General features: G+C 35.8%; 1 protein-coding gene across 3 annotated transcripts in view; it reads right to left on the reverse strand.

Annotated features, from left to right (window-relative positions):
• Positions 1 to 2,379: 2,379 nt before the first annotated feature.
• The window catches only part of LOC113039667 (zinc finger protein 521-like), an 85,908-nt gene continuing 72,027 nt past the window's right edge, over positions 2,380 to 16,260 (reverse strand). For all 3 annotated transcript variants that reach the window (XM_026197681.1, XM_026197670.1, XM_026197662.1), the window contains exons 5-7: positions 13,781 to 13,912; positions 7,920 to 8,035; positions 2,380 to 3,305 (exon numbers count right to left, since the gene is read on the reverse strand). In XM_026197681.1, coding sequence (XP_026053466.1) covers positions 3,276 to 3,305; positions 7,920 to 8,035; positions 13,781 to 13,912 — 278 coding nt within the window. In that variant the 3' untranslated portion in view covers positions 2,380 to 3,275. The remainder of the gene's footprint in view (positions 3,306 to 7,919; positions 8,036 to 13,780; positions 13,913 to 16,260) is intronic.

The raw sequence follows: 16,260 nt of genomic DNA on the forward strand, positions 1-16,260 counted from the left end.
GCTCAATTGCATGAAGTTCGTAAGGTTCATAATAACACTGTTAATATGCATTATTTTAGGCCATCAGTATTTGTTCCATATATTACGAGATAGACCAGCAGGCCATAAAAGAGATCCCATTGCTTTTATTCCATGAACAGAAGTGTCTTTATACATTATACTAGATTTATACTACACTAGAACAGCTCCTCAAGTTTATGCCAATGAAGCAAAATCATGGATTCCATGTTACATTTACATTTAGTCATTTAGCAGACGCTTTTATCCAAAGCAACTTACAAATGGGGACAATGGAAGCAATCAAGAACAACAAAAGAGCAATGATATATAAGTGCTATAACAAGTCTCAGTTAGCTAAAACGCAGTACATGTAGCATCTTGGCGATGGCACAATCAAGCAACATTCACTTGCAAAATGCAAGATTCTAGAGGCACATAAGTCTGAAATAATAAATTTAGGTAAATGGGTGCAGAGCCAGTGGTAGTTTTGTATGCAAACATCAATGCCTTGAATTTTATGCGAGCAGCTATTGGAAGCCAGTGCAAATTAATAAACAGAGGTCTGACGTGTATTCTTTTTGGCTCGTTAAAAATTAATCTTGCTGCTGCGTTCTGAATTAATTGTAAAGGTTTGAAAGAATTGGCTGGAAGACCTGCCAAGAGAGCATTGCAATAGTCCAGCCTGAACAGAACAAGAGCTTGAACAAGGAGTTGTGCAGCATGATCCCAAAGAAAGGGCTTGATCTTCTTGATGTTGAATAAAGCAAATCTGCAGGATCGGACAGTTTTAGCAATGTAGTCTGAGAAAGTCAGCTGATCATCAATCATAACTCCAAGGCTTCTGGCTGTTTTTGAAGGAGTTATGGTTGATGTGCCTAACTTGATGATGAAATTGTGATGGAACGATGGGTTTACTGGAACCACAAGCAGTTCTGTCTTGGCAAGGTTGAGTTGAAGGTGATGGTCCTTCATCCAGCAAGAAATGTCTGTTAGACAAGCTGTGATGCGAATAGCTACCGTCGGATCATCAGGATGGAATGAGAGGTAGAGTTGAGTGTCATCAGTATAGCAGTGGTATGAAAAACCATGTTTCTGAATGACAGAACCTAATGATGCCATCTAGACAGAGAAGAGAAGTGGTCCAAGAACTGAGCCCTGAGGCACCCCAGTAGTTAGATGTTGAGACTTGGACACTTCACCTCTCCAAGATATTTGAAGGACCTGATAGGTAATAGGTAGATCTGATAGGTAAGACTCAAACCACTGAATTGTGGCTCCTGAGATGCCCTTTGCCAGTGTTGATAGGAGGATCTGGTGGTTAACCGTGTCAAAAGCAGCGGACAGATCAAGCAAGATAAGTATTGACGATTTGGATTCCGCTCTTGACAGTCTTAGGGTTTCAACAAGTGAGAACAAGGCAGCCTCAGTTGAATGTTCACTTCTGAAACCAAATTGGTTGCTGTCAAGGAGGTTGTTCTGTGTGAGAAAGGCAGAGACTTGGTTGAACACATGTAAGATTTTGAAGTTAGCTGTTTTCCAGGCCAGCATGAAACAGCATATGACAAAGATAAAGCTTGCATCATATGCTGTCCATCAGCATATTAGACCCTTTCTAAAGCTTGTCAGATTTGTAAATTATCCTCATATCAGCGTTTACAGACAGAAAGAAGAATGGCTACTGTCCTGGAGCAGCTTGTGCTTTTATTGGAATATGTTAGAAGGTTTGAATTCTGTGTCACTCATAAAACCAAAATGTTACCGCAATGCCTCTTAACCCACAAATCCAGCTTTGTGTCTCTCAAGCTGAGGCTGATCTTCCCTGTACATGCAGCTTTAGTACAGGACCATTTGGGAAAAAAAAGAAATTTAAATATTCAAACATTTCCCAAATGTTGCGACTCTAAAATAACTCTTAAATAAATGGAACAGGTGGTTGGAAATTTAGATCAACCTTCTGAGGTGGATGGACAACATTTTCTGAAGGTTGAGGACTTTCCTTTCACTGACACTTGAATACAAATATATTTTTTATTTTTTTATTATTATTTATATATATAAAATTTTGTATCCTATATATGGAAAGTGTCACTTAAAAAATAATTGGGCATTGAGTATGGTGTGTGTGTGTGTGTGTGTGTGTGTGTGTATATATATATGTATATATATATATATATATATATATATATATATATATATATATATATATATATATATATATGAAAAAATATATTTTTATATAATGTTTGGGAAGAGAACATACAAAAAAAAACGGTAATGAAACATCTTTGGGAAAAAAAACATTGCAGATCTTCATACAATTTTAATCTTTTCCATCATGAGAACACAAAAACGTCGAACAAATCAGACCTCAGTTAAATCTTTTTATAGAACCATTTTTTATTATTATATTTTTTTTTAATTGACATGTCATGACATTTAATAAAAGTCTTCCAATTTTCCAGTTGCCACTTATCAAGTGTGTATAGAGTCAGCTCAAAACAAGAACATCCATAAAAGTACGGAGTGCTGCAAAAGTACATTTCAATTTCATTTAATGTAAAACTGGTATACACTGTACATATTAGACACAACGTCGATACAGTAGGAGTAGGGCATTACACACCAGTCAGCCATGACATGCTCCTGACAGCATTTGTGTAGCCAAACCCAATGAGACAAATGGAGACAACAGAGAATAAAAGTCCTCACCCTCTTCCTTATAGAAAAAAAAAACATTCCAGACACATCCAGACTTCAACAAGCAGTAAACATTTAAAACAGAAATATACAATGGACGGACAACAGTTTCTCTTACTGTGAGAAATGGCCTCAGTATAAGATCATTAGGGTTGGATTACTGCTGCTTCTGTACGGTTCTGATATTGCATATATTCAACATATTATTATTTATATTTCATTTCAAACAAAAGTTTGATGTTTGGTGTTCTGGACACATGAGGCAGGCTCGGCTCAGTTTTCCTGATATCTTCTTGTTTTGTGAGCCCAAATTTTTCTCAAATCTGCTCAATCTGGTTTCTTTTGTAATGTTTAAACACGTTTAGTTTTAACAATAGAAATTTAAAACTTTACAAGAAAAGGAAAAGCAAAATTATATTACTAACAAATAGGTTGTTGGAACACTGAATGTCAAACATCTACCCTGCCTTCATTTCTTTTTAATCATTTTGTTTGACTGAGTGCACCACAAAAATGCAATGTTCATATATTTTTTGGGTCATGATGGGAACTTGATTCTCTTCCAGGGGGTTCTGTTGTTAACTGCTGTGCAGACTCAGACTGTGGTTCTGGAAAAGGAAACACAATGCAAGTTAATCAGCGCTTTAACAATTTCTTAATTCACTTTAAAACATTCAGCCCAGATGACAATGTGTTCACACTGCGTTTTTGTGAACACTCACTTGAACACATGAATCAGACAGGCTTGAACAATCAACAATCATTTGATGTAGTCATATTTATTCATTATATTACATTGCCTTTGAGATTTTGCACAGTTATTTTTTGATTTAGAAAAAAACCCCACACATAAACTTGCTTCAGGCAGCTCTGGTTAAACAAAATCTCTTATATTACAGGCAGTGAGGCTCTTAAAAGATAGGAAAGAGGATGATTTTCTTTTTCTCTTGCCCTTTTCTAATTGAGCAGGTCTCATTCAGGTCTCAGTAGCATTTCTTGATCAATTGCTGTGACATTGTATTGTTCTACTTTAAATATTTATTTTGCATTGTCTTTTGTAACTGCATTTTGAAACAAGTCATTTTTTTTTATTTCACTAGTTCATTTCAATGATTCTGCAGTGAGATAAAGTAAAGTACAAAAGTTAAAAATGTTATATGAATTCATCAAAGCTGCATGCACAACAATGCAATTTGAAAATGCTGCTTAAAATAGTTTTAGATGGACTCTTGCACTTGCGTTTTTACAGTTAGCCCAAGATTCACTTTACCCAATAATGCCATCAGTAGTAATTCTGCTAAATGACTTTAATTGAAACATGTACACAGCATCTGTGTGCATCCTGACAATGCTGAAGCAAAGTATCTTTTATTTCACATTAGCAGAATTGCTTGTAAAAAAGTTCACAGCAAGTTTACAGGAAGCAGAAGTGTGTCACAGATCAAACCTGTCTGTTTGGATTGTGCGTCTCCCAGCGGTGATAAACAGAGACTGAGCGTGCTCATAGGGTTTGTCACCATCTCAAGACGAGGTGTTTGCATACACACATCAGACCCAGCCAGAGGCGGGAACAAACACAAACACACACACGCAAACTCTCGCAGGACGCTGCGGTTTGCTGCTGTCTGTATCTGATCTGCCTGCATCTGTGTGTCACTCTTGGGAAATATTGGCACTTTCATTACACTTTTGTGTACGAATCGTATTTTAAAAACATCTGAGCAATCTTAAACCTGGTTTGATTCGTGTTGTGCTTCAGAGTGAACTGTAAGCTAGAAATTCTGAGTTTCTGTCAAAAGTCTGAGTGATAGAAAACTACTGTTAGAAAACTGGGTTCGTTGTTTTGTCTGCTGTGAATGCTGTTAAAAATATTCAGGGGAACATGGATTTAGTTTTTCATGTAGCTGCTGTCATGAATTAATCGGAGGGTTTTTGTTGACCTGATTAATTGAGAAATTGCTTCAGTGCAAAAAGCTGCATCTTATCCCATTCAGTTTAACCTGATTGCAATAAAATATCAAATTAAATGTTTTAATTACATTTAATTGCATAATTATATGCAAAGTTACTTATAGTTCGTAGAACTTCTAAAGTGAACTAAATAAAATGCAATTATACATCATCTTAGTGCAAACACACATTTCAATTAATGCTATATTAACGCCAACAAATACGATAAAAATAATTAATTTATTCATTTATTTTTAATAAAGTACCACCCACAGAAAGCAGGCAGTAAGCATAATTATATTTAACATTTTATATTTAATTAATCACAGTTGCAATTTATAAAATAATGATGAAATGGTAAGGTCCTATCAGCAGATGCTATTTGTTTCTTAGACAGAGATGCATCATATGATTTATGAGATGTAGCTAATATTATAAGCAAATATTTAAACAATATAGTATGGGAGGAATTATGGGGCCAAGCACATCAGTACATGAACATTACTTTCAGCATGATCCAAAAAAGTTAAGGACAGTAGGAGATTATGAAGTGTATTATATGCTTTTTGAAAAATTATGCAGAAATGTATTGACCTGTGGAGCGATTCAACTCTTGAATATAAAGACGCTCATGATTTTAGGCCAGATATAAGCACATTCATCAAATTTCACTAACAGGTAACATCCAGTTTTGTATTTCGGTGTGTGTGTTATGAGTAGGGATACATAAGGTGTGTAACTGTGTGTATTCGGGAGTAAAGGCGAGGTGTTTTTTCCTATGAGAGCTGATTAGGGTGAGTTTTTCCCATCATGCTCTTGGCAGGTCAGTGGAGATGCGGTGACTCCTCGCTGAGCTCAGGGTAGAGGAGTTTGGGTAGGGGGCAGACGGTCTGTCACAGCCCTTCATCTTCACCCATATGAGCTCAACACAAATAAATAAAACATCTCTGTATCCATCCGTCCGCGTGACCTCTGACTGAGTGGAGACGAATGCAGAAAAAAGATCCCACACAAGACAGCAGCCCATGAAAACAACCTTGACTTCCTGATGGACAGATAAGTGCGATTCTGACAGCAAAGTAAACCAAAAGATAAACCCTTTTGTCTGGATTCATATATACGTTAATGCAAGTACTTCATGATCTTTCTCAACTGTTACAAGCAAGCAGTGGAACTGATGCAGTCAGTCAAGTTTTCATCATTTAGGGATATTTAACTGATTTCCACTATTACGCGCGTGTGTGTGTGTGTGTGTGTGTGTGTGTGTGTGTGTGTGTGTGTCTGTGTGTGTGTGTGCGTGTGTGTGTGTGTGTGTGTGATCATGGTGTTTGGCACACCATGATCAAAAATTCAGTGTTTATTAATTCAATTAATGTTAAAACCATATTTTGTGTGTTCAAAAAGTAAAGAAATGCTTATATTACATCACTGACCAACGCTGTGTTATTGCAAGATGTCAGTGACTTTGCTCCAAAAGCTTTAACAAAACATCATTTTTTTTAATAAAACGCTTACATTAATCATGTTATTTATTTATTTATTATTTATTTGAAGTAGAAATCAGTTTACTAATAATGTAAACTTGGCTTACTGCTTCACTTCCACTTACAGAGAACCAGATGTTTGAGATTTGAAATTTCTGATATAATCTATGATTATGAACTATTGTCTCTGAATTCAAAAAACACAAATAAATAAAAATAATAAAAACAGAAACAGAAGATCTTTTTATCTGTACTGTGATGCACATCTGAGTGGAGCGAAATGTAGGGCGGAACTTGGTGTTATGCACTTGCTGTTGATTGGATGATGAGATGAGGGCGTGGCTTCAGATGAACATTTGTGGGTGGAGTTTAATAAGTTGCGTACATGATTGGAGAGGTCCTGCATATGTCCCGTGTTAATTATGAAACATTTACTGATGAACAATAAGATTTATAATATACTTTAAAAAAGCAGATAGGTTGAATTTTCATTTCATCTTATGTTGTCCTTGTAAGAATGTAATTAAACACGTGTTAATTAACAACATGTACTTAATGTAGGTTAAGAGCTTAGTTTAGGGTTTGGTTTAGTGTTACTTGCTTCTAATTATGCATAATTATACTTCATTATTGTAAATATATGTGATGTGTAAAAAGGACACATTAAAATTACGTTGCTCTCATATTCTGGATGTCCATCAGTGCACACTTATACACCGCAGAGACTGTAAAAACTGGTAAATAACTACGAGGTCTTTCTCAGTCTGAGTAAAAGACAACATTGAAATTCCACATGTATGAGATCATATAAAATGTGTTGTATTTATAACAAGCAATATCTAGCATATTTCCCACGAGAGCTGCAGCCACTAAAAAAAGATACTGTTCCAGGAAAGATTAGTTTTATTATGTGTGGATAACTTGTCCCATTTATTTGTCAATGAAATGTCTCATTGTCTATCAGGAGAATTCAGTGCTGTCTTCACTTATGCATCACAGCAGTGAAGGTAAGAATCTGTTTTGAGAGCTCCACAGTAGATCCTTTTTATTGCCATGGTGTCACACTAACATTAAAAATGTCTAATACAGTTTTCAATCTTATATAGATTTTGAAGCAAAAAGCAAAAGCCAGAATTGTGGTATAATTATAAGCACAGGTAGGTTTTAATATATTTAGCTGCTCCTTAGCTAGTTTCATTCTTGTTTTCTTCAAAGTGAAAGTTTCTTTTCTTTCATTAAAGTCTTTAAGTATAGAGGGGGGGATAACAGAGATGGTATGAAAAGGGGACAGAATATGAGAAATTCACAGCACTCATCTAGAGAGGTCTATTATATCTGAAAAATAATGCAGTCGCTCGATAGCACTCGATTATCTGATAAAGGAAGTACGCAATTTGAAATCTGCCATCTCTGTTTATTTTTGGAGCCAATCACTGGAGCTGTAAATGTCACATGACTAATTACTGTACAGTTGCAGGAAAATGCATACATCATTATATTGTTTAATATTATATTAGCAAGTGGCTGATTTCAATGAGCTTTCCTTTGTGTCGCATCACAGTGTTACAGCTACAAAACTGATTTTTAAACCGTCCCAGTGATGCTTTGCCTTGTTTTGTTCATGCATCACTGACTGATCTGATGCTAGTATTGTGCATTATAGTGACATGTATTTACATGTTTTCTGCTTAATGCCACTGTATTTCTTCCTTTATTTGCTCTGCAACGCAAAACGTCAAGATGGGGTTATTTGGCTGATCATGTGATCTCATTCTCAGTTCATCTCACCTGAAGCTCGGTTTGGAAGAAGAACTTCAGGGGGCATTGTGAGCAGTCGTAGATCTTGTCCTCCTGCCCGTGAGCGGTGAAGATGTGCTGCTGCAGTTTACAGGCCTGCACGAATACTGCAACGAGACACAACACATGTTAAATCACATCTTTCCAGTTTTGCATCTTAAAGTTTTTTGACACACAGGAATATGCTTACTTTCTTGAAATTAGTACTGCTGACAAATTAGTAGACAATATTTTTATGCATTTAAGATAATCTCTTCTGCTCAACAAGGCTGCATTTACTTATGAAAAAATACATTAAAAATATATATTTGTATTTTTTATAATTAAAATTAACTGTTTCCTATGTGACTGAGATTGTCAAAGTGCCACATGCTCTTTCGGAAATCTTTCTTATATAAAGATTTGCTGCACAAGATTATTATTAATGCTGAAAACAGTTTATTTATTTTTTTATTATTTTAATTTTTTTAAATCTATCTATCTATCTATTGTGGAAACAATGATACTTTTTAGTTTTTAGGATCCTTATAAATACAAAGTTCAAAATCTTAATATTTTTAGGGCCAATATGAAAGCAATGTCTTTTCTGTCACTTTTCATCGATTTAATGTGTCTGATGAATAAAAGTATAAATAAATAAAAGAAAGAAAGAAATGACAGAGGTTGGAAACTTTAAAAGTCACAAATGTGTTGTAGACGATTGATCTCAGCATAATTTATATACTTCCATGCTATTTCATAGTTTTACTGAGTTTACTATTATTGAAATACGTAGAATGCTGTTATAATAAATAATGAGTTCTTTTAACTGCTGTGTACATACAATAAAACTACTTTTTAAAAAGAAAATGTTTTGAATGCCATAAAGTTGTATGAAATTCTGTCAAATCACTTTTCTTCATGGATCACATATAATAAAGCAAACACTTAACACTTTACAGTAGTGTTTATGATGAAACACACACAAGGATGCAGAGGAAGTACTCTCTGGTTATTTTATTTTATTTTTTTCATAATATTACTCAGTTCAAATGAGGAAAGACACGTGTTCTGTTTTCCGAGCTCAGTTTTTACAGTTTGGCAGCATATGAAAGAAGTATTGTCATGAATGAGTGAATCAAGATGCTGGGAAACCTGAATGTTTCCAGTCCTTCACATCATGGGGGAATCAATCCCTCCTGCGCACAACTTTTTTGGTCAGAACACTCTGTGAATGTAATGCGGCTTTGATTCACCGTCCAGCTGGAAGCATCCAGGGTTTGGCAAGCCCTGCTCTGTGTCTGAGTGGATAATGGTCAGCGGTCGGTGTTTTGACTCATAGTGAACAGTGAGGAATAATGATGTGCTTTATTTAGAGCCACTGTAGGGACATAAACAAGCACAGGAACTGCATTCACTTCCACATGCAAAAACACTGTCTCTCTTAGTCAACAGTGCTAATTATATTGACTTTATTAATATTCATGCAGACTCGTTATTTATGTGTAACCTGATTTCAGTCACATATAATCTTTGAAATGGCACTTAAAACACATAGAGCTGCTGAACGTGTGTGTGTGTGTGTGTGTGAGAGAGAGAGAGAGAAAGAGAGAGAGAGCATGCAGTAATTCTCACAGGAGTACTTCAAACATGCTGTTTGTTTTTAGAGACCCATATGTTAAGGGTGGCTAGTCACACACACACACACACACACACACACAACGAGTCTTGCCTCTGAGGTAAAGAGTGAGTTCTGGTCTTCGTCTGAATTTCTTACGAGGGATAAACAACTTTTCGCCTTCATGTCACTGTGTGGATTTAAACCCAACTTTGATGTTCACTGCTACCAAAACAACCTTTATTAGGGTCAATGAGAACCGGTGTCTTCTAATTCAAATCATACATGTAAAATGGGTTTGAGATCCTGAATATGAGCATAAATGAGAGACAGAGAGAGAGAGAGAGAGAGAGAGAGAGAATGAGAGAGAGAGAGAGAGAGAGAGAGAGAGAGATGGACGTGATTTGTTTTCAACCATGCAGATAATGGTTACTTGTGTAAATCTGAGAAATGTAAATCTAAATGTTTATTTTTTTAGTAAAATAAAATTTCTCTATGGAGGCAATGAATGGTGCCAAACTGCACTTTTTGTCAAGAAACAAAGCATCTAATGTGAAAGCAAGGATTAACTAAATTAAGGACTTCAGTGTGTGTCCGTGAAAAAACGCATTCAAGATATCCAAGATGGCTTTTGAGTTATACCATTACATTATTATTGCTGAATAAAATGTAGTGTGTTCTTCTGTTCTTACAAAAAAAATTAATGTGGGTGTTTGGAGGTTTTGATCATTTGTTTGATGAATGTGTTACGACTTATGTAATGCAAATAAATATTCTGCACATTTTAAATAAAGTCCACCAATAGTTCCTAAAAAAAGCTCTTTTACAGTTATATAACGTTAATAAAAAGCCTACAAACATGTAATACACTGAGTAATTTAGAATAGAAATAGGCCACACTTTACAGTAAGGATCACAAATGTGCAGAATGAGATTATGGGATGTTACTTATGCATGCTAATATTAGAGCGCAGCTCCATTGATTTAAAGAATATTTTCAGACTTTCAAATTTTCATGTTGATGAATCCAGACATCCATGAGAATAATGAATGCACAGATTTTCTTGTTTCATTTATACAAATGCATTTATACAACAAGGCTTTCATATTAATTGGTTAACTCCGTGTTAGGGAATCAATTAATGATTTGGTATAAAAAGTATTATTAAATGTATTGTACAAGAAGTCATTTTTTTTCTATTGATGGGCACACATTCACAAACCCAGTGCCAGGCAGCATCTTTGTGCACACAACTGAGTGTAAAACAGTAGTGTTTTGTTGTGTAAAGTGAGACAAAAGCTCATAAGTGGCATGCCGAGTGTTTGTTCTGCGCTCGGCTTCCTCCAGGGTGAGCGGAGCTACTTTCAGCTGCGGGCTGCCTGACTTCACATAGCTGTCAAATGTGTCCCGCGAGAGCGACACTTCTGACATCTCCCCGCTGCCTCTGGATGGCTCCTCGACTCCTCTTTTACCTCCTTCCTCCCTCTCTCCTCTCTCATCCTCCCTCGCTTTGCATGATCACACTGTGTATGTCCTTCCCCATCCGCATTACTCCATGCCTGCCTCCGCTCTCTCAGGCTGCAGTCCCCAAACAAACGCTTCTATTAAAACTGGTCGACTTGAAATAATGCATTAAAATTGTATATAATTTCTGATTTTCAACTGGTGAAATGATATTACTTATGATCATTATTTGTGCCTGTAGAGGACTGAGAGAATGAGTTGAATTGAAAGGCCATCATATTCTACATAATATAGCATAAACGTTTCAGAGTCTCACACTAGGGTTGATCATTTCAGTTCCAACCCTGGAACATCCCGAAGACGTGTCTTATAAATTATATATTAAATACATTATATTTGACTCTGACCCATGCACATTTTTCTCCCCATCCGAAATATATTTAAATACGTGCCAAATATGTTGAAAACAGTAGAGCACAATGAAATATATTTTTTATTTGAAAATATATTTAGTTTTTAACCTTCAGATACCAAAATATATATGAAAATGTATTTCAGGATCCAGAAAACACATTTCCAGGCTTACAGCATAAATTTTAGCTAAATGTAAATGTGGATGGAACAGCCACAACTAGAGATGACAACTAGATTTACTAGACTTTTTATATATTGCAATTTTTGACATGTGAAACGTGAATATATTTTCTTGGACAGAAATGTGTGAATGGCAAAATATATTTTCAAATGCTTGAAAATCTTTATAATATAGATTTTGTTTTTGCCATATTTGGAACCACAATACATTGGTGTCAAAACAGCAGCTGATTGCCACGGTGTATGAATAACCTCTCAAAAGGAGATTTTTGTGTTACGACCAAAACTCAAGAAGCACAGAACGGTGTTTGCATCTGTCTGCCGCAAATACACTACAAGAGATGCACATAATGCGATCAGCTGTCTGAAGTCTGCTTCTGCGGAGACAAGCAGCAATGGAAATACACTCAGTGCTCTGTTTGCAGTCGCACTTGCTGGCAAGGTGAGTTAGAAAGCACTCACACAATTGATCAAACCCCAGGCTACTGTTTTCAAGCAGAACCCAATTTCAGAAAACACATTTTGCACAAATTAAATGATCTAGCTAGTGTGAAAACACCCCTAGATCAGTGTCGGGATGTGTTGTGTGACGCATGTGTTCATATGTTAGTCATGATTTCTGCAGTGCGGATGCTGTCCTCACAGAGCTGCTTTCTTTTCTCTCTCTTTCTCTCTCTGCTGCATGATCAATATGAGTGCGGAAGGAGATGTGGGACCTGTCTGTCAGGCGCCAACACCAAATAAAGCCAGAATGAAAAAAAAAAAAGTCAGTAGGAATGAGAGAAGCAGAGAAAGACAGAGAGAGACAAATGAAGCATGTTGTTGAGGCGGCAGTAGAGAAATACATAAAGATAAAGTGATAAGATACAGTTTAAGGTTTAAAGTTATATGCTTTATGTAGCTCCTGAATCAGGAGAAACCTTCTCAAACAAGGAGAGAAAAGCAAAAACCTTTTAATGCAGATCTACCAAAGGCTTTGAGGTTGTGAAGCAATGCTACAAATGACAGAAAACTGTTTGTCTGTAGAAACTGCAAATGTGATTCAACATTTGTTGAATTCCTGATGTAAACGCTAACCACAATTCTACAGATCGCCAAATCATCCTAAACATGCTGATATTGGAATTGAATCTTAACAGTAACTCTCATATATAACATTGCAAATATATGCAATGGAAACCAGGCTCTCTGCAGGAACTAACAACTTTGTGGCACACATAGACTTTACTCAGGGTAGCACCATTTTTGATTTTTGCCAGGAATGAAAATGAGGCTGTGAGGGACTGAAGTATAGTGCATTTTATGGATTAACAACACACCGATCGTTCAGCTGACAAAGCATATTTCCATACTTGCAGTATTAATGTACTTTCAGTAGATGAAAAGTTGTGATATAGTGTTTTTATAATGTGTCACTATTGCTTCATCAGATCATGTGATATGACAGCTTTATGATATGATATTTTTCAAAAAATGTATCCTTATGACTGGTTTTGTGGTCCAGGGTCACATATTTACATTAAAGGTACTAATACACACCCTTGGGAGCTACACAATGTACAAAGGCTAACCTTTATTTCTGAGAGTGTATTTTGATTGTTTGAACACAGTTCCATCATAAAGGTCCAGGTGTTTGTGAAAGCCCGACTTAAGCAACAGTCTGAAATGAAGCATTGCGCACTGAGCAGCAAACAGAATCTGTGAGCTCTGGGATTTCATCATGCAGACAGTTAACCCTGCTGACACCAGAGGTGAGACGCTTTCCTCCTTCACATCCAGAGACAGAGCAGATCATTGACATCAACATCCACTAATCCTGCATGCACCAGTCTGAGGAAATCAATGTCTGTGTGTCATCTTAAATGCATGGAGTGATCTTGATTGGGGAAAACCAGTTTCCAGTATGCATCTGAATTTGGTGTTTACACTGTATCCTATGGTGCAGCTCGTGAAAGAATACCCAGTGTCAACAGAATCATAATTTCATTTGTGTTATTTCAAAGGTTTGATGTTTTGATCATTCTAAGATGTGGAAAACTGTTGCTAAAATATAAAATATAAAATTTTAAAATAAATAAACTATGGGTGATGATGTTATATGAAAGACTGCTTGATTTTAGTTCTGCTTTGGCATACGCACACACACACACACACGCACACCCACACACACACACACAGGCGAATATAAAGATGTACCTATAAAGCAGACGGGACACTTGAAGGTGCCTCCCATGCCCTCAAAGCTGTGCTCGATGAGGTGACACTGCAGCTTCGCTGGAGAGTCGAAGGTTTGACTGCATAGTTTACATTCATGAATGAGACCTTCCTCTGGAAAAAGACAGAAAAACACAAACACAAGCTGCATCACTGGAAATGTCTCAAAGATACACAATACGATTTGTATTGCATTTTAAGCATTCTCATGAAATGAACCTCGGTCAAAAATAAACAGGAGACATTGAAACCATGTCAGATGCTCATTATTTATAATTATATTATATTTATATTATATTACTTTTAATAACATTGTTTCATAATTTACAGGATTTGAATAATTGTAAAAGTATACACTTTGTAACCACCGTTTCCAAAAAAAAAAAAAAAAAGTAAAAACTTTGTACCACAACTTAAAGTAGTCAAAAGACACGTCTTATTTAATTAAATGAGTATTTATTTAAATAATTCCTGTATTGTTTCTAAAACAATACAAATGATTCAAAATGGATTAAAAAATATTAATGATATTTTTGTTCTGATATAAATGCATTTGATTAATTTTTTTATTATTATTCACTTATTTTAATTTCAAAATTTTCAACACGACAATACTGACTGAACCCCTGATTTACTGAACACAATTCATGTTTTAGTTATAAACCTAGAATGTGATCATGATTGAGACTCTACAAGGGGTAAATAAGCTTTGTTTAAAGCACGATTACAAACTGCATGTATACAGTGGAGTTGATGTTATCGGTGATATCAGAGCTGGTCTGATCTTGAAGGTCTGCGTGGGCATATGTGGTTGCACTGGCACATGGGAGAAACCCCAGAGGAGTCGTTGGCACAGGTGGCCACAGATGGCATTTAGCATAGAGTGAGCAGTGACAGGATCTTCAAACACACCTTCAGCACCCAAACACAATACTAGACTGGTTACAACACACATAAAACTTCATTTTTTTTATTAATGCGAGTGGTTTGCCCATGCAGAAGTCACCTTCACAATGCCGGCGTGCTGTGGGCGATTGCCAGGGCATTGCTGGGAGGTTGTTATGTTGTTTACACGGCTGCCAATTCAATAGAGCCGACCTCTAAGACCGTATTCTGGTCTCTAGATATCTGTGCAATTCAAATGTATAAACTGTTTTCATTTGTAATACATTTTAAAACATTACTTTTTTTTTCTCGTGATGGCAGAGCTCTATTTTCAGCAGATTGCTGAACAGAGTTTAAAGAACAATATGTATGTTTGAAATAGATATAAAGAGTTTGTCATAATGCATTCTGAGATTGGCTGATCTTCAATGGATACATGTGATGCTGCAGCAATACGGCGGCAGATACTGACCTGAGAACAGCTCACTGAGGGAGTCGTGCATCTCTTAATACACGATGAGCCAAATTAACAGTGATTAAAGCCCTGGGAGTTAAACACTGACTCCTCCTCCTGTGTGTGTGATTTCCCTGATGACTTCAGCAGCTCAGGCGGGCTGCCGTGTGTTTATTCATTTAACGCTGAAAATGGTTTAGGAGGGCTTTATAGGGGAAACTTTATCAAATCAAACACTGATGATTAATGATGGATCTAAGCTATACTTTATTTATGAATGCTGTAGTGTTTCTGCATGTGATCTACATGCGAGATTGATATCTCATTACTGATTAAGAGACAAAAGACATCCATACAGTTATCAAAGGGCTAAAGAAATCCCACATTATAATATACACTGGGAGGCTGAATTTTAACAAATGCATTTCTTTATATTGAGTGGCATTAAGTCATTATGAATTTTGACACACTTTATTTTAAGTTCTCGGTAACACTTTATAATAACTGCACACTATTAATCATTAGTTAAGCATTAGTAAACAGATAATTCATAATTTATAAAGCATTAATAGACAGTAATAAGCAGTTTATAAATACAGATATAAATGCTTTATTCTTGATTTAAAAGCATATCTATAATGTGTTTAATAATTGTATTTTCATACTTTATTCATGATCAATTTATCATTTCTCAATGAAGTATAGCATTATTTACAAACCAGTTATTTAGGAGTTGCCAGTGATTCATAAGATCACAAGAAATGTAGTAAATTCAGGTAGTTATAAAGCATTTAGTAGTGGTCAGTTAACTATTTATTTGAGCTCATCTAAAGTGAGTCTAGTTATGCCTTGTAAAGCATTTATAAAGGATATTTAAAGGCTCAGTTATCTTCTAAACAAAAAACGGAAACAAACACAATACAGTGATACAGAACATAGAAATATTAACAGCCTTTAAATCTCATTTGTAAAAGCTTTACAAGGCATAAATAGTCCTCACTTTAGATGAGCTCACAAAAATATTTAACCAACAACTACATGTTTTATAACTACCTGAATTAACCATGAATTACAGTAGAAATACATGTTAATAAACCATTTATTAACACTATAAGTAACTATT

This window comes from Carassius auratus, chromosome 2 (genome assembly GCF_003368295.1).
Source record: "Carassius auratus strain Wakin chromosome 2, ASM336829v1, whole genome shotgun sequence".
Taxonomy (NCBI): Eukaryota; Metazoa; Chordata; class Actinopteri; order Cypriniformes; family Cyprinidae; genus Carassius; species Carassius auratus.